Source organism: Cyclopterus lumpus, chromosome 7 (assembly GCF_009769545.1).
Source record: "Cyclopterus lumpus isolate fCycLum1 chromosome 7, fCycLum1.pri, whole genome shotgun sequence".
NCBI classification, from domain to species: Eukaryota; Metazoa; Chordata; class Actinopteri; order Perciformes; family Cyclopteridae; genus Cyclopterus; species Cyclopterus lumpus.
In genome coordinates this window covers 413,907-432,277 of record NC_046972.1, presented here as the reverse complement: position 1 = coordinate 432,277, position 18,371 = coordinate 413,907, and the positions used below count along the sequence as shown (strand labels likewise).

Here is an 18,371-nt window from a genome sequence, read left to right as displayed (position 1 = left end):
ATTGAATTGAATTGAATATAGTGGAGGGTAGGGTGCAGGTGTTAGCAGGTGAAGGCTACTTTGAAGAGGTGGGTTTTGAGGGCTTGTTTGAATGATGATAGGGTGGGAGCATGACGGATGTGAATGGGGAGGGCGTTCCAGATGGGGGGCGGGGCAGCAGCTGAGAAGGCCCTGTCACCCCAGGTCCAGGGCTTGGTCCTGATGGTCTTCAGAGTGTTTTCACCGGCGGACCTGAGGCAACGGGTTGGGGCTTGGAGGGGGAGGAGGTCTGAAAGGTAGGGAGGGGCCATGTTGTTTAGGACTTTGTAGGTGGTGAGTAGTATTTTAAAGTCTATCCTGAGTTTGACTGGGAGCCAGTGAAGGTTGCGTAGGACCGGGGTGATGTGGTCATAGCGGCGGGTGGAGGTGAGCAGTCGAGCAGCAGAGTTCTGAACATACTGAAGTTTATTGAGGATTTTTTTGGGAGAGCCAAAGAGAATGCTGTTGCAGTAGTCAAGTCTGGAGGTTATGAGGGCATGGAGGAGAACTTCAGTGGTGGCAGAGGACAGGGAGGGCCGGAGGAGTGCAATGTTCCTGAGATGAAAGAAGGCAGTTTTGGTGATGTGGTTGGCGTGGGGTAGGAAAGAGAGGGTGGGGTCAAGGATGATTCCGAGGTTGCGGACCTGGGTGGAGGGGGTGACGATGGCGCCATCAATGTTGAGAGAGAAGGTCTGGGCTGAGTGGGTGAGGGAGTTAGGGCCGATGATGAGTATTTCAGATTTATTGCAGTTGAGTTTCAAAAAGTTCTGTTGCATCCATAGTTTTATAATTTTATTTTATAGGAGTAGACTTAAGACTTTCCTCTTTAATATCGAAGAGTAGACTTAAGACTTTCCTCAATAGCGATATTACAAATCCAATATTTGGTCTTTGTTGAGACAAAATTGAGAAAACTAGGGAGCTTTACTAAACTGATGATCAAATGGAAACACTTGCTGCAAACATTATGGAAAAGGTGAGACTGTTTACTGCCTTTAAAAGTGATGCAGCTTTACAGTAACCTTATCTGGGCCCTATTTCGTGGCTCAACTAAGTCGATCAAATGTCCTATTATCCAGCTAAAATTAACAAGATGATTGACATCAGGCTATCCCGGTTTCTCAAAGGCTGATCCGCCCTCAAATCATCTCGTTAATTCGAGCCAGACGTCAATAATCAGGATAATTGCGCGTGTCTGTCCGACTTCAAAAGGGGGAAGCGTCGATTACCAAAACCATGATTTACTAACAGCACAAAGGCAAATCAACTCAAAGGAAGAGACTCATTCTTTAAATGTGCCTGCTGGCAGTCAGCTTAATGGCATGCATCATCCAATGAGATCTAAAATAACTATCTCAACTCTTTCAGAACAAGTAGAGAATATGTGTATATTCCTGTATGTGGAGATGACCATATAGAACTTTTATTGCATTTACTCGGACATGGCCAGGGAACGTAATGAACACATCCATGAGTTCCACCAAAACCACGGCATACAGCGACTTTCCCGATGTTCTGCATCGCCGACACTGTAGAACAATGTACCACACTGTAGAACAATGTACCACAATGTACCACACTGTACAACACTGTACCAAAATGTACAACAATGTACCACAATGTACCACACAGTACCACAATGTAGAACAATGTACCACAATGTACCACACTGTACCAAAATGTACAACAATGTACCACACTGTACCCACAATGTACAACAATGTACCACACTGTACCACAATGTAGAACAATGTACCACAATGTACAACACTGTAGAACAATATACCACACTGTACCACAATGTAGAACAATGTACAACACTGTACAACAATATACCACACTGTACCACAATGTACCACAATGTACGACACTGTTCCACAATGTACAACAATAGACCACACTGTACCACAATGTACAACACTGTAGAACAATATACCACACTGTACAACACTGTAGAACAATATACCATACTGTACAACACTGTAAAACAATGTACCAAACTGTACCACACTGTACTGCAATGTATGACACTGTAAAACAATGTACCACACTGTACCACAATGTACAACAATGTACCACACTGTACCACAATGTACCACATTGTACAACACTGTAACACAATGTACCACACTGTACAACACAGTCCAACAATATACCAGACTGTACCACAATGTAGAACAATGTCCCACACTGTACCAAAATGTACAACAATGTACCACACTGTACCACACTGTACCAAAATGTACAACAATGTACCACAATGTACCACACTGTACCAAAATGTACAACAATGTACCACACTGTACCAAAATGTACAACAATGCACCACAATGTACCACACTGTACCAAAATGTACCACAATGTACCACACTGTACCAAAATGTACAACAATGTACCACACTGTACCCACAATGTACAACAATGTACCACACTGTACCAAAATGTACAACAATGTACCACACTGTACCACACTGAACCACACTGTACCAAAATGTACAACAATGTACCACACTGTACCACAATGAACAACACTGTACCACACTGTACCAAAATGTACAACAATGTACCACACTGTACCAAAATGTACAACACTGTACCAAAATGTACAACAATGTACCACACTGTACCACACTGTACCAAAATGTACAACACTGTACCAAAATGTACAACAATGTACCACACTGTACCCACAATGTACAACAATGTACCACACTGTACCAAAATGTACAACACTGTACCACACTGTACCAAAATGTACAACAATGTACCACACTGTACCAAAATGTACAACAATGTACCACAATGTACCACACTGTACCAAAATGTACAACAATGTGCCACACTGTACCCACAATGTGCAACAATGTACCACACTGTACCAAAATGTACAGCAATGTACCAAACTGTACCAAAATGTACAACAATGTACCACACTGTACCAAAATGTACAACAATGTACAACACTGTACCACAATGAACAACAATGTACCACACTGTACCAAAATGTACAACAATGTACAACAATGTACCACAATGAACAACACTGTACCACACTGTACCAAAATGTACAACAATGTACAACACTGTACCACAATGAACAACAATGTACCACACTGTACCAAAATGTACAACAATGTACCACACTGTGCCAAAATGTACAACAATGTACCACACTGTACCACACTGAACAACACTGTACCACAATGTACAACAATGTACCACACTGTACCACACTGTACCACAATGTACAACAATGTACCACACTACCAAAATGTACAACAATGTACAACACTGTACCACACTGTACCAAAATGTACAACAATGTACCACACTGTACCAAAATGTACAACAATGTACCACACTGTACCACAATGTACAACAATGTACCACACTGTACCAAAATGTACCACACTGTACCAAAATGTACAACAATGTACCACACTGTACCACACTGTACCAAAATGTACAACAATGTACCACACTGTACCACAATGTACAACAATTTACCACAATGAACAACACTGTACCACACTGTACCAAAATGTACAACAATGTACCACACTGTACAACAATGTACCACACTGTAATAATAATATAATAATACATTTATTTATATAGCACCTTTAAAAACAGAGTTTACAAAGTGCTCTACATAGAAGCAAGGTAAAAACACAACATCAAGTAAACATTTCAGAAAATACATGAGGCAAAGGAGACAATGCCATACAGGCAATGAACACAATAGAGGAATAGAAAATTACAAATACAAAATAAAGCAGAACAGACAAACTAAAATAGGGGAAACAAAGAACTGTATAAAAGGACATCACTTAAAAGCAGTTCTATAAAAATGGGTTTTAAGAAGTGATTTAAAAGAAGCTACTGATTCTGCTAGCCTTTCCCCTCAGGTAGGTCGGTCCAAAGTCGAGGGGCTCTGATGGCAAAAGCACGGTCACCCTTTGATTTAAGCCTTGACTTTGGAACGGCCAGAAGGGCCTTGAAGGGCCCCACCGGAGGATCTAAGGCTGCGAGCTGGCTCATATGGGGCTAACATTTCAATGATGTAGCTTGGGGCCAGACCTGACTGTACAACAATGTACCACAAGGCTCTGCAAACAGTCTGTGAGACAGTCAATGCTGCGGCGTTTCGTGTTCAATGTAGGCTCCAGAAGGTCTTTAATAAATGAATCCTTGTGGGCAGAATCGATAGCGCTGGTACAGGAAGACGTCTTCACGTCATAAGAACTCTCTCCTATAAAACGTTAATCTAACTAATATCACTCCTTCATCAATGAGGAAGTGATCTGCCATTTCCTTCAGGGGGCGTGGCCAGTTTATCCAGCTAGACTGAATGAGCCTGCGCTGGAGCAGGTTCACATTTTGGGATCTGTTGCTATGGTGATTTTGCTAAACTTGCTTCCCTGACTTGTGTAATCTCATCCGGAAAATTATCCCGCTAACCACGTTAGCCAGTTACGCGAAATAGGGCCCTGCTGTTTTCTTGTCCCTGTGAGGCAGCAGAGGCATCGCAGAGCAATGACAACAAATGCAGTTCAGCATGACTCCACATGGAGAGCTGTAGAATAGTAGTTTATGCACATACTGTGCAGCATTTTAAGCTTTCCTCAGTGCAGACTATCTGCTCGTCAAAGGGGGACAACCTCAGGTACTCACCCAGAGGTAACCCTGTGGTAAAGACGTACTGGCAATGCAGAAGCCCAGCAGGCTGGACTGAGACGGGCTGTGAAGAGCTGCCTCCAGCTGCACAGACAGACAGAGACATGCGTTAGACTCCTGGACGTGTACAGTAAGAGGCCTTAAATATGCCCCGACACCATAACTTTCAAAATACAAAAATCACTGTAGTTTCCAAGAAAAAAGGGCAAAGAGAGGAAGAGCACACACACTACATTACCTTCATTATGAGCTAAACACTCAACAAAGTCACGACTGTTTGCTGTCCTGGCTCCTCATTGGTGGAACGAGCTTCCCATTGACATCAGGGCAGCAGGAAGTCTCTACATCTTCCGTCGCAAACTAAAAACACATATTTTTCGACTATACCTTGAATAGGGAAGGTAGCGACATGGACACCCTCAGCATCACACAGCCTTGGGGAAGGATCAACAGCCAAAACAGCCAAAACAGTGATGAGCCAGAAAAATTGAAATCATTTTGGAAGAGGATTTTCAAGATTTATGATGGTCTCAATTTCATCATCTTCTAATGCCTTCTCACAGATTGTTTTCTTAAATGCATTCATATGTTGACATGCTCCAGTGTGATGTAAACATCCGTTCTACACGGCAACAACCAGAATATGTGGCTGCTCTTTAGTGAGCTGGAAACACAACAATCCTCGTTATACATCACTCTTTTTACATTCACCTTCAGTGAGTGTGTCATAGAGGAGAAGACAGGAAGCTTGCAGGTTAACAGAGGATAACTAAAGTGAGCTTTGGTCTTCACGTCTTCTTCAGCACATTCCCACCCAGGAGGGTTTTCCTGTCCTACACACACACACACACACAGGTAGTGTGATAATCAGAACTTCATTGAAGTGAAAGGTCACAGGGTCATTTAAACACAGCTTACTGTGAGCTATCTTGGCGAGGTGGAGCCGGTTCACCCAGGAGATCTTACTGAGGGGGCTGGGTGTCTTGAAGACAACAACGATGCTCCCTGGACGACCAGATCTGGGAACAAAACGTGTAGTGGACATGAAAGCACATGAATATGCTAAATTCTTTGCAATCCAAGTTAGCACACCTGTAGCTGAACCTGACTACAGGTTAGGTGCTCTGTCCTACATCAACCTCCTGACACTCACTTGTCAGGTTTGCCTGGTATGGACAGACGCAGGTGACACTTGTTGGCATTCTGGATCTCCTCCACCTTCAGACGGATGAGCCTCTGCAAAGCCAGGCACCAGTCCTGAGACACTGTGGTGTTTAGATTCTGGGAAAGGAAGGATGGACGAGTTAGATTGTCTTCTACTTTATTAACTTCCTCTGAGAAAGATGCAGGAAGAAATCAGCTTTTAGATTCTACTTTCATACAACAAGCATCAGTTATATCCGTTATGACGCAGTTGTACTCGAGATCTGGAAACGCAGTGATATGACTATAATTAACTTATTATGTATTTGTATGTATTTCATTCATACATCACTAAGCTTAAGTTACAAATGCTTCACAGCAGGAAGAAAAGAGAGAAATGGCATATATTTGTTATTAAATATAAGTTATATATAAGAAAACTAATGTGTTTTGATTAGTTGGTACCTGGTAGGTTCCATGGAGGGTGCCCACCAGCAGTGACACCTCCTGCACCACAGCCATGTCATGCTGCAGCTCCTCCAGCTCCTGGTACAGTCTGGAAGAACCCAGGAACACTTTACCTGAAACACAGGAGGCACATTCAAGGTCACACCGGAGCATTATACTTAGCACCCATGTGACAACTAAATAAAATGTGTGATGTGATGGAAAGGATGGCACGGTGCAAGACTGATCAGTACACATCTCCACTGACACCATCAGTCAATGATTGGATCATTTGATAAACAGAAAACTATATCAATGGCAACATTGATTGTTTGTTGAAGTAAACGTTTATTGTTGATATGACACTGGACATCATCCAGTGAGACAAAGTGGTTTGATTTGGCTACAATATTTTATTTTCAGGCCTGAAGAGACTAACAGAACCCTGCACGCTATCATTCACTTGAGCTCACTTCATAAATGCAATACCAATATTTTTGTCTGTAGACAATGACACTAGTAAATCCAGCATGAAAAGGGTTTTTTATGTCATTTGTGATTTCATTTCAAAGATGCCTGTTAACGATCTCCTCAGGCCATTGTCTTCAGGCTCAGTGTAAAGAGGTCATTTGTCCCTAAAGCTAAAAAGTCTGATTTATTAAAATTCTTCAAATCTCTTGTGAAAAAACTGTGGATTGTTTTGGGGCAGGAAATTAATTTACCAAAGTCTTAGGTTCACAAAAGTGGTGGAACTTATGAATAAAATAGTAGATACATGTAATAAATGTCTAACATCAAATTTTGTAATATCGTTTTTTGAGCAAAAGTGTTGTCTGTCACTCTTCACCAAGTGTGAGAGAGACTGAGATAAAATGGGACTGAGAAATGACTTCATACTACGGATCAATCATGGGATGTATGCAAATAAAAATGAACATTACAACCGTTTTTGTTTACAAACTAAATATTTACTATATATTTTAGTCTGTTTTACAAGAACAGTTTTCCAAACAACAGAATATAAAAACTAACTATTTACTGACTGAAAACGACACAAACGTCACACAGCGTCCGAGCTCTTGGCTCACTGTGTGAAACACGACGATCTCGTGAGAAGGACACAGAAGTAGAACGTCTACAGACTACAGCAACATCCAAACCATATTTCTGTGCCGTTTTACCAAAGAGATATTAATATAACTGTACATGGACTCCAGAGGTTTATAAAATCAATTCATGAATTATATTATAGTCTATAAATAGGTCATCTAATTCAGTCACAAAACAAACATATATACACGTATGTATATATACATACGTGTATATATATACACACATACATATTTATATACATATATATATGTGTGTGTATATATATATATATATATATATATATATATATATATATATATATATATATATATACATACACATACATATGTAAGAGGATGTATATATATATACATATGATCTTCATTTAAGTCAGTGTGTGTGGAGCTGTGGATGTACCAGTGGTGCTGGAGGTGGAGCTGTGGCGTCTAGCTGTGATGACACTGTCCCTTCTCTGCTGACTGTCCTGTCCCACCTCCACCACCTGAGTCTGCAGCAGGGGGGCGCACCACTTCACCGTGTACTGAGGGCCAACAGGAACCAGGCTGCTGATGTCAGGGGGACCCCTGGTGGACAAACATGTTCTAAACGTTTACCGAGTGGCAGCTTCTCTGTGCAGGAGCTCTCTCATCCGTCCAAATCACTGCATCCCATCCCCTCTGACCTCCACTACCAAGGACATCACCACGTCAACAGACCTGATACCTGGGAACTCCTCGAGAACTGACTGCAACTGAAAGGTGTTAGTCGAGAAACTCTTCTCACGCTTCAGCATGAAGGTTGCTAACTGCTCCAAAAACAGGAACATCTCACTCCTACATTCATATTTGAATTATCACAAACATAAACATGTACATAATCAACTGTAAGAAAGACTCCAGGCGAGATAGTGGAGCTGAAGCAGCAGCCTCAGGGTCTGCAGTGGGAGGTACTTACTTCAGGTTAACATTGGCACAGATCAGGGTGTCGTTGAGGAGGAACACCTTCCGCTCCTTCGACTTGAGAACTTGACCTTCATCACCATAAACAATTTCAGTGAGGAGTTCACACTGAATCAGCTGCCGCTGTCCCGAGTTCAGCAGCTGGAAGCACAAAGCAGGCCACTGAACAGGTAGACCCTCACCTACTCTTCTGTCATATTCATGTAATGTGTTTATGTAACTCTGTAACTCTGTTCATCTGTACACATGACATCTATTCATCTGTCCATCCGGGGAGAGGGATCCTCCTCTGTTGCTCTCCTGAAGGTTTCTTCCCTTTTTTCCCTGTGAAAGGTTATTTTTGGGAGTTTTTCCTGATCCGATGTGAGGTCAAAGGTCAGGGATGATGTATGTGTACAGATTGTAAAGCCCTCTGAGGCAAATCTGTAAATTTGGGCTATACACAATAATCTGAAGCTAATAGTTAGTTGAATGTGTGTTACGATGCACGGTGCGTCACCTTGCTGAGGTTGCGGTCCCCCACACTGTGTGCCAACTGCTGGATCTCAGCCTCCTGATCAGCCAGACGCTTCTGTTCGTTGAGCTTCTCTGCCAGAGTCTCCAGCTCAGTGAGAGCCAGCTGCAGGGGCAGCCGGTCATTGTGGATCTTTGGAGTGTTCTTCAACATGTCCTGATACAACAAAACAACAACAACAACAATGCTACACTGTGTTACCAGGAGTGGAGGGTCAAGAGAAACCAATGACCTTAAGTAAAGAACATGTGATATAATTAATTCTTAATTGGTCAAATCTACTAGTACAGATCTTTTCTAGTCTTCTGGCCACTCAAAGCTCTTTAACACTACATGACATCATTCACCCATTCACACACTGATGGGAGGAGCTACCATGCAAGGTACCACCTGTCCATCAGGACTAACATTCATACACTGCACGCACAGCCTGTGGGAGCTAGGGATCGAACCTCAAATTGAGTGAATAGTGTAGCCAATTCAATTTCTCATCTTAAACCAGCAATGGGTATCAATATCTAATATATCAACACTCTGATGAACATATTTTGATCTTCCAAACAGTTGTATCAAATGCTCCAATGATTTCTCATTTGCCTCACGCTTGTCTTTGTTTCGAGATAGCAGGTGCAGAAGGGGAACATTTCAACGCTTTTCCATTCACCCACAATGCACATGCCTTTCACTTCCTCTTGTCAAAAACTCCAACAAAGAGTTTCAGTACAAATCCAGGCCTGGCAATGAAACCAAATACTCCACTTGACTGCACATGCTGCCCCTTTCTGAGAGATGTACTACTCCTGTTTGACAACGCTGAAAGGCTGTATAACCAAGGATCCAGGTCAGAACGGATTAGTTTGAATTACAATGACATTTTACAGGTCATGAAGGACCAAATACAGTCATCAAAAGGGGTGAAAATTGTGGGTATGCAATATTTAAACAGTCATTGTGATCAGTGTGAAACAGTGAGAACAGTGTGTGAACAGTGTGAGATACGTGTGTGATCAGTTTATAAACAATGTCATCAGTGTGTGAACAGGGTGAACAGTGTTTGTGTCTGTCACTCACCTGCAGCAGCAGAATGAACTGAGGAAAGCGTTGGATGGGTTTGACCATCAGGCCGTACAGAGTGATTCTGTCCGGACTCGAGGCCTGCTTCTTCTGAAAGTCACATGGAGAGTAGATCGTGTATCAGTGTTCTCTGCTTCAATGATGTTAAAATAGGAACCATGGAGAGTGTTACAAAACAAGGGTTGCATATCATTATACTAACATGGATGTGTACTCCTTTCATGGGATATGTATTGTAAAGCTTTCTCAGTTCTTCATTTAGTGCCTGATGAAAACATACCCTTCACTGACTAAATGTTCCTTGGGTCCTGTACAATAGCTGCCATGACATACAGTATATTGCCCTACAATGTTTTCTAATGCTATAGTGAAACCAGCTAACATTGTGTAAGAAAGTGTGGAAACTATCAATATCCAAACCTCATTTAAGTAGTTGCGTAACTGATTTTATTCATTGTGCAGGCTGTGTTGTGTCTCCTTAACCGTAAAAATCATCAGGTGCAAACCTTAATACTACATTTCTTAAATGTATCAAGTTCAATGTGTGTGGCTGGTGTAGTCAAAATAAAAGCTGAATGAAATGGATGCGTTCCAAACCTCCACTAACCCATCCAGTGTACAGCCGACAGGATTTGACTCAATAACTCAACTATGGTTTCAAACACAAAGAGTGAGCACCTTCAGAAAGTCCAGGAAAGCAGGTTTAGACATGCAGGCCTTCTTGATCAGTGTCATTGCGTTGGTGAAGTTGTTGATGTAGTCACTGTAGACCTCCAGCACCATGGACTTCGAAAACTGTGGAGGACAGAGCGTGACTCAGAACTCGGGTTCACGGCCACCAGTGAGTCCACTGTTTCTGTCCATGCACAATAATTTAACTCACTGCTGTTTTTATAGAAGGTTTCACCTCAAAGTAACATGAAAGCTATTTGTCTGCTCAACCACTGACCACTTTGTGACCTAGTCATCTAGAATGTATAATCTGATGAAATGGTCTTGAATATTTCACTCATATAGCTTTAACCAAGAGTAACAGAGACACAGAGGAGGGTGATTTTAATTTCTGCTGTAGCATTTTTCACTGCATGCTCTAAATAAATTTACCTCAGCAGCAATACAATATGGCTCCTTGTGGTTGTTTTAAAAAGGCTTTGCACTAAAGTTAATGTGGAATCGGTCTGTACATACACCAAAACAATGTTGTATAGCCGCATGTCATCATTAAAACCCCTGGTTGTCCAGCAAACAATGTGGGCTACGTAGATAACTGGAAGACTTTCTGGGAGAAACCTGATCTGATGAATCGAGACGGCATTCATTCACACACTCTCTCACACACACACACACACACACACAGGAAGCACAAAGGGTGTTACAGTACCCCCTCCTCAAGGGACGGATTCCAGACAGATTCAGAAAAAGGTCCTCTAGGGTGGGTGGAGGGGAGCCCGAGGAAGGACCTAGGACACAGCAGAGGCAGTCCGGGGGGCGGGCTGGAGGACGGCCACGGGAATGGGGCTCAGGGGGACGGGGCTCAGGGGGACTGGTCTCAGGGGGACTGGTCTCAGGGGGACCGGAAGTGGTGCCAATGGGGGTACGGGGTCTGGAGCCGGAAGCGGCGCCAAAAGAGGCCCAGCGCTTATAGTTACTGCTGGCTCAGGTTTTCCCTGGTCCAACCCCTAGATATGCTGCTATAGACATTACTAACTCTACTTTTAGCCTCAGAGGGCTTTACAATCTATACACATACGACATCACTTCCTCCCCGGAGTCTTTGTGCCTTCTCGCCTTACAGGTTCCATTGGACCTGGCTGTGTCTGGAGCCGATCCCGGCTCCTGGGCCCTGCCCCCTGACTTATTGCCCCTGCTTCCTGCCCCTGGCCTCCTTCCTCAAGGGCCTGGCCTCCTTTGTCGTTCCTCATGCCTCAATGGCCTCAACTCTTTCGCAATGCCTCCTGCCTCTGTGGCCCTTCTCCTGCCTCCTGCCATGGCTCTGCTGATGCCCCTCCTCTCTACCTCCTTCTGTTTCATGGATTGTGGAAATCTGGATCGTGGTCCATGGCTACTAATTATTTTTTTGTCATATTCATTGAATGTGTTGTAACTCTGTAACGCTGTTCATCTGTACACATGACATCTTCTGCTTCTGTCCATCTGGGGAGAGGGATCCTCCTCTGTTGCTCTCCTGAAGGTTTCTTCACTTTTTTCCCTGTGAAAGGGTTTTTTCTATTATTTGGAAGTTTTTCCTGATCCGATGTGAGGTCAAAGGTCAGGGATTTCGGATGTGTACAGGTTGTAAAGCACTCTGAGGGGAGTTTGTGATTCTGGGCTATACAAAATAAACAGAATTTAATTCTGCATACTAAAAAAGGGGCACCAAACATGAAGATGAGTTCACTCATGGTTATAACCACTCAGCCAGTCCAAACAGCTGTATCATAATGTCTCGAGTTTCAGAGCAGGAGCTTTGTTTACTTTGAGAAAATAACCCTGTTATCATCGTGATGACAGCTCAGAGACAACACATTTATGAGAGAGAGCCTGTGTTACTAACACGGAACGTGGATTCTGAAAGACTGCTGGTAACAGAGGGAAGGCAAGGAAGAAGGAATCAGTGAAACAAAGATGTGACTAACCGAGGCGACAAACAGGTCTCCGATGGTCTCGCTGTGATCCCACTCGGCCACGCGGGACGCCAAGGCGATCTGGAACATTGAATGGCACTGATGGATCTCCTGCAGACGGTAAAAGATGTGACGCACCTTCTTGGGGTTTAGGATCCAGTTCTGTGGCTCCAACAAAGGCTTCTGGTACTCCTGACAGACAAAGAAGTGTCAGCTTGGCCAGATCTGTGGCAGTTTCTTTCAGCTTCCATTAGGATTGAATCGCTTACACAGCATTTTCTTTCTCTGGCGTTCTTTTCAGCAGGGTTATTCAGTTAACTGCATCCTGGAGATCATAGTGATCATTTGCTGATAGCTTAGTAATGACTTAATAATGACAATTGGCACATCAGGATTTTTAAGTAAATGATTATTATCACCATAAATCATAAAGTGTAAAGCCACAGCATAGCTCCGTCACCACTGATGCTCTGGTGTTATTATGATCTTCTCAACTGGACAGTGAACACAGACCATGAATATGTTCCACTCTAACTCTCTCCAATAGAAAAAAGAGACTCCCTTTTACCTGAGGGTGGACTCACCTGGAGGATTCTCTTGAGAGAGTTCAGGTAGCTGCTCTCACTCTGCACAATGGAGCTGAGGATGAGACGTCTGACCACCTGAAGGAGGCAGTGAGAAACTTAAACATTCACATAAATGTGGAATAAAAGCACCTGCAATTACTGTTTAGAGGTTATCCGAGGATACCAAATTGTATCCTGTAAATTATCAAATAAAAGCTGATAATAAATCATTGCTGTGGTCAGCACAAACAAGGCCAGTAATAAAGGCCTGGTTAAACAACATAGAATTACCTGTACTGTAATGGCAAAATGAATTCAGTATGATGTATATTTCTAAAGCACTAATTCCCATAGAACAAGTGAGTCATGTCATACTCAGCTGCTCTCTTGTTTTCTTGTTTTACATTCATGTAACTCTTTTCAATCACTAAATAATTCCAGTGGCATCTACTGTTTCTGTTAATGTTAAGATATATCCTACGATGTTTCACAATTAATTAATATGTCATCTGCAGGAACAGGGACAGGTTTGTCATACGTGTACAGATTACAAATCTGTAATTTGTGATTTTGGGCTACACAAAATAAATTTAATTGAAGACTTCCATTCAATTTAATTTAATTTTCAATTCAGTTTATTTTGTATAGCCCAATATCACAAATTACAAATTTGCCTCAGAGGGCTTTACAATCTCCTCCTTTGAATCGCCACCTTAACGTGGTGGAGGAGTTTGAGTGGCTCAGTGATCCTGGGAGCTATGTTGTCCGGGCCATCAGCCCCTGGTAGGGTCTCCCAAGGCAAACAGGTCTCGGGGGAGAGCCCAGACTAAGAGCGGTTCAATAAACCCTGATGAATAGCAGCCCACGGTCTGAAACTACCTTGCCCGGACAAGGGAAACCGGGGCACCCTCCCGGAGCCAGACCCAGGAGGGGAGCTCGTCGGCGAGCGTCTGGTGGCCGGGCTTTCGCCCATGGGGCCCGGTCGGGCTCAGCCCGAAAGAACAACATGGAGCAGCAGTCACCCTGTGGACCCACCACCCGCAGGGAGAATTATCGGGGTTGGGTGCTATGTAGACCGGGCGGCGGGCCAGGCGGGAGACCTGGGCGGGCCGATTGCCGGCGGCATAGACTAGCTCTAGGGACGTGGAACGTCACCTCACTAGTGGGGAAAGAGCCGGAGCTGGTGCAGGAGGTGGAGTAGTACCAGCTAGATATAGTTGGGCTCACCTCCACGCACAGCATGGGCTCTGGAACCAAGCTCCTGGAGAAGGGTTGGACTTTGTCCTTTTCTGGAGTTGCCCAGGGTGAGAGGCGCCGGGCAGGAGTGGGGATACTCACGAGCCCCCGACTGAGCGCCGCTGTGTTGGAGTTTTCCCCGGGGAACGAGAGGGTCGCCTCCCTGCGCCTACGGGTTGCGGGGAGTAAGGCTCTGACTGTTGTTTGTGCTTATGCACCGAACAGCATTTCGGAGTATCCGGCCTTCTTGGAGTCGGTGGGAGGGGTCCTGGAAAGGGCGCCGCCTGCCGACTCCATAGTTCTCCTGGGAGACTTCAACGCGTGGCGGGGCGCGATTGGGAGGAACGGCTTGCCCGATCTGAACCCGAATGGTGTTTTGTTGTTGGACTTCTGTGCTAGCCACAGTTTGTCCATAACGAACACCATGTTCGAACATAAGGTGGCTCATAAGTGTACCTGGTACCAGAACACCTTAGGCCGGAGATCAATGATCGACTTTGTAATCGTATCATCTGATCTGCGGCCGTATGTCTTGGACACTCGGGTGAAGAGAGGAGCAGAGCTGTCAACTGATCACCACCTGGTGGTGAGTTGGATCAGATGGCGGGGGAGTCGGCTAGAAAGACCTGGCAAGCCCAAACGTGTAGTGAGGGTGAAGTGGGAACGTCTGGCAGAGGATCCTGTCCGGGAGGTCTTCAACTCCCACCTCCGGAAGAACTTCTCACAAATCCCGAGGGAGACTGGGGACATGGAATCCGAGTGGACCTTGTTCAAAGCCTCTATTGTGGACGCGGCTGCTCGGGGCTGTGGCCGGAAGGTCATCGGTGCCTGTTGTGGCGGCAACCCGAGAACCCGGTGGTGGACACCGGGGGTGAGGGAAGCCGTCAAACTGAAGAAGGAGGCCTTTCGGGCCTGGCTGGCCCAGGGGTCTCCTGAAGCAGCTGACGGGTACCGGCGAGCCAGAAGGGATGCAGCTGCGATGGTCGCGGAGGCTAAAACTCGGGCATGGGAGGAGTTCGGGGAGGCCATGGAGAAAGACTTTCGGTTGGCCTCGAGGAAGTTCTGGCAAACCATCCGACGGCTCAGGAAGGGAAAGCAGGGTCTACCCCAGGCTGTTCTCAGCAGGGGGGGGGGGGGGGGGGGGGGAAACTGCTGACCCGGACTGGGGACATCGTCGGGCGGTGGAAAGAGCACTTTGAGGAACTCCTAAACCCGGCCAACATGTCCCCCGGAGAGGGGGCAGCGCCGGAAGACTTTGGGGTGGTTTCACCCATATCCCTGGCAGAGGTCGCTAAGGTGGAGCGGGAGATCGATAGGTGGATCGGTGCGGCTGCAGCAGTAAAACAGGCGCTGTACCGGTCCGTCTTGGTGAAGAGGGAGCTGAGCCGGAAGGCAAAGCTCTCCATTTACTGGTCGGTCTACGTTCCAACCCTCACCTATGGTCACGAACTCTGGGTCGTGACCGAAAGAACGAGATCTCGGATACAAGCGGCCGAAATGAGCTTCCTCTGTAGGGTGGCCGGGCTCAGCCTTAGAGATAGGGTAAGGAGCTCGGACATCAGGGGGGAGCTTGGAGTCGAGTCGCTGCTCCTTCGTGTCCAAAGGAGTCAGCTGAGGTGGTTCGGGCATCTAGTCAGGATGCCTCCTGGACGCCTCCCATTAGAGGTTTTCCGGGCACGTTCAACTGGTAGGAGGCCCCGGGGAAGACCGAGGACACGCTGGAGGGATTCTATCTCCCGGATGGCCTTGGAACGCCTCGGGATCCACCAGAATGAGCTAGAAAGTGTTGCGGGTGAGAGGGAAGCCTGGGTCGGCCTGCTGAACCTGCTGCCACCGCGACCCAACCCCGGATAAGCGGCTGATAATGGATGGATGGATGGATGGATGGAGGGCTTTACAATCTGTACACGTACGACATCCCTGTCCCAGGACCTCACATTGGATCAATAAAAACTTCCCAAAAATAACCTTTCACAGGGAAAAAAAGGGAAGAAACCTTCAGGAGAGCAACAGAGGAGGATCCCTCTCCCCGGATGGACATGCAATAGATGTCATGTGTTCAGAATGAACAGCATTTACAAAGTTACATAAACACATTACATGAATATGACAATGTATGAATGGAACTCCAATCCATGAAACAGAAAGAGGTAGAGAGGAGGGGGGGCGGGGCGCATCAGCATGGCCAACGCGAGAGGCCGGTTCACCAGGCATCAGACACCTCCAGGTCCAATGGACCCTATGAGACGTGAAGTCACAACGACTCCGGGGAGGAACAGGGAGCCAGTGCAGAGCAGCTAATACAGGAGTAATGTGATCTCTTTTCTTAGTTTCTGTTTGTACACGAGCTGCAGCATTCTGGATCAACTGGAGGGATTTAAGAGACTTATTAGAGCAGCCTGATAATAAAGAGTTGCAGTAATCTAGTCTGGAAGTAACAAACAGCTTTTCTGCATCTTTTTGAGACAAGATGTGCCTGATTTTTGAAATGTTACGTAGATGAAAAAATGTAATCCTTGAGATTTGCTTAACGTGGGAGTTAAAGGACAAGTCTCGGTCTAAGATAATGCAGAGATTCTTTACAGTGGTGTTGGATGCCAGGGCAATGCCATCTACAGAAACCACATCACCAGATAATTGATCCCTGAGGTGTTCAGGGCCTAGTAAAATAACTTCAGTTTTGTCTGAGTTTAACATCAGGAAGTTGCAGGTCATCCATGTTTTTATGTCTTTAAGACATTCTTTAGCGAGCTGGTTGGTCTCCTCTGGTTTGATCGATAGATATAATTGAGTATCATCTGCATAGCAATGAAAGTTTATGCACTGTTTCCTGATAATATTGCCCAAAGAAAGCATATATAAAAGGTAAATAAAATTGGTCCAAGCACAGAACCTTGTGGAACTCTGTGATTAACGTTGGTGGTCATTGAGGCTTCATCGTTTACAAATACAAACTGAGATTGATCTGATGAATAGGATTTAAACCAACTTAGTGCGGTACCTGAAATGCCAATCGACTGATCCAGTCTCTGTAATAGGATGTCATGATCAATGGTGTCGAACGCAGCACTAAGGTCTAATAATACCAGTACGGAGATGAGTCCTTTATCTGATGCAATTAGGAGGTCATTTGTAATCTTCACCAGTGCTGTCTCTGTGCTGTGGTGTTTTCTAAATCCTGACTGAAACTCCTCAAATAAACTATTCTGATGTAGAAAGTCTCTACCTCCTTCTGTTTCATGGATTGGAGTTCCATTCATACATTGTCATATTCATGTAATGTGTTTATGTAACTTTGTAAATGTTGTTCATTCTGTACACATGACATCTATTGCTTCTGTCCATCCGGGGAGAGGGATCCTCCTCTGTTGCTCTCCTGAAGGGTTCTTCCCTTTTTTCCCTGTCAAAGGTTATTTTTGGGGAGTTTTTCCTGATCCGATATGAGGTCAAAGGTCAGGGATGTTGTATGTGTACAGATTGTAAAGCCCTCTGAGGCAAATTTGTAATTTGTGATATTGGGCTATACAAAATAAACTGAATTGAATTGAATTGAATTTGCGACTACTTTCTCAAGGATCTTAGAGAGGAAGGGAAGGTTAGAGATCGGTCTGTAGTTAGCCAACACCTCTGGATTAAGAGTGGGCTTCTTCAGGAGAGGTTTAATTACAGCTACTTTGAAGGAATGTGTAGCTGTGGACCACGATATCTGGATCCTACAACCCATCATTCATACATTGTCATATTCATGGAATGTGTTTATGTAACTCTGTAACACTGTTCATCTGGTCACATGACATCTATTGCTTCTGTCCATCCGGGGAGAGGGATCCTCCTCTGTTGCTCTCTTGAAGGGTTCTTACCTTTCTTCCCTGTGAAAGATTGTTTTCTGTTTTTTTGGGAGTTTTTCCTGATCCAATGTGAGGTCAAAGGTCATGGATGTCGTATGTGTACAGATTGTAAAGCCTTCTGAGATTTGTAATTCTGGGCTACACAAAATAAACTGAAGGAAATTCTTAGGGAA

General features: G+C 44.7%; 1 protein-coding gene across 3 annotated transcripts in view; it reads right to left on the bottom strand.

Annotated features, from left to right (window-relative positions):
* The window catches only part of LOC117733230 (rho guanine nucleotide exchange factor 10-like protein), a 50,384-nt gene that overhangs the window by 15,277 nt on the left and 16,736 nt on the right, over positions 1-18,371 (bottom strand). For all 3 annotated transcript variants that reach the window (XM_034536704.1, XM_034536703.1, XM_034536705.1), the window contains 12 exons: positions 13,133-13,210; positions 12,561-12,740; positions 10,603-10,719; positions 9,922-10,014; positions 8,836-9,006; positions 8,332-8,477; positions 7,795-7,961; positions 6,304-6,419; positions 5,849-5,976; positions 5,614-5,714; positions 5,407-5,528; positions 4,693-4,779 (listed from right to left, as the gene is read on the bottom strand). In XM_034536704.1, the coding sequence (XP_034392595.1) occupies positions 4,693-4,779; positions 5,407-5,528; positions 5,614-5,714; positions 5,849-5,976; positions 6,304-6,419; positions 7,795-7,961; positions 8,332-8,477; positions 8,836-9,006; positions 9,922-10,014; positions 10,603-10,719; positions 12,561-12,740; positions 13,133-13,210 (1,506 nt within the window). The remainder of the gene's footprint in view (positions 1-4,692; positions 4,780-5,406; positions 5,529-5,613; positions 5,715-5,848; positions 5,977-6,303; positions 6,420-7,794; positions 7,962-8,331; positions 8,478-8,835; positions 9,007-9,921; positions 10,015-10,602; positions 10,720-12,560; positions 12,741-13,132; positions 13,211-18,371) is intronic.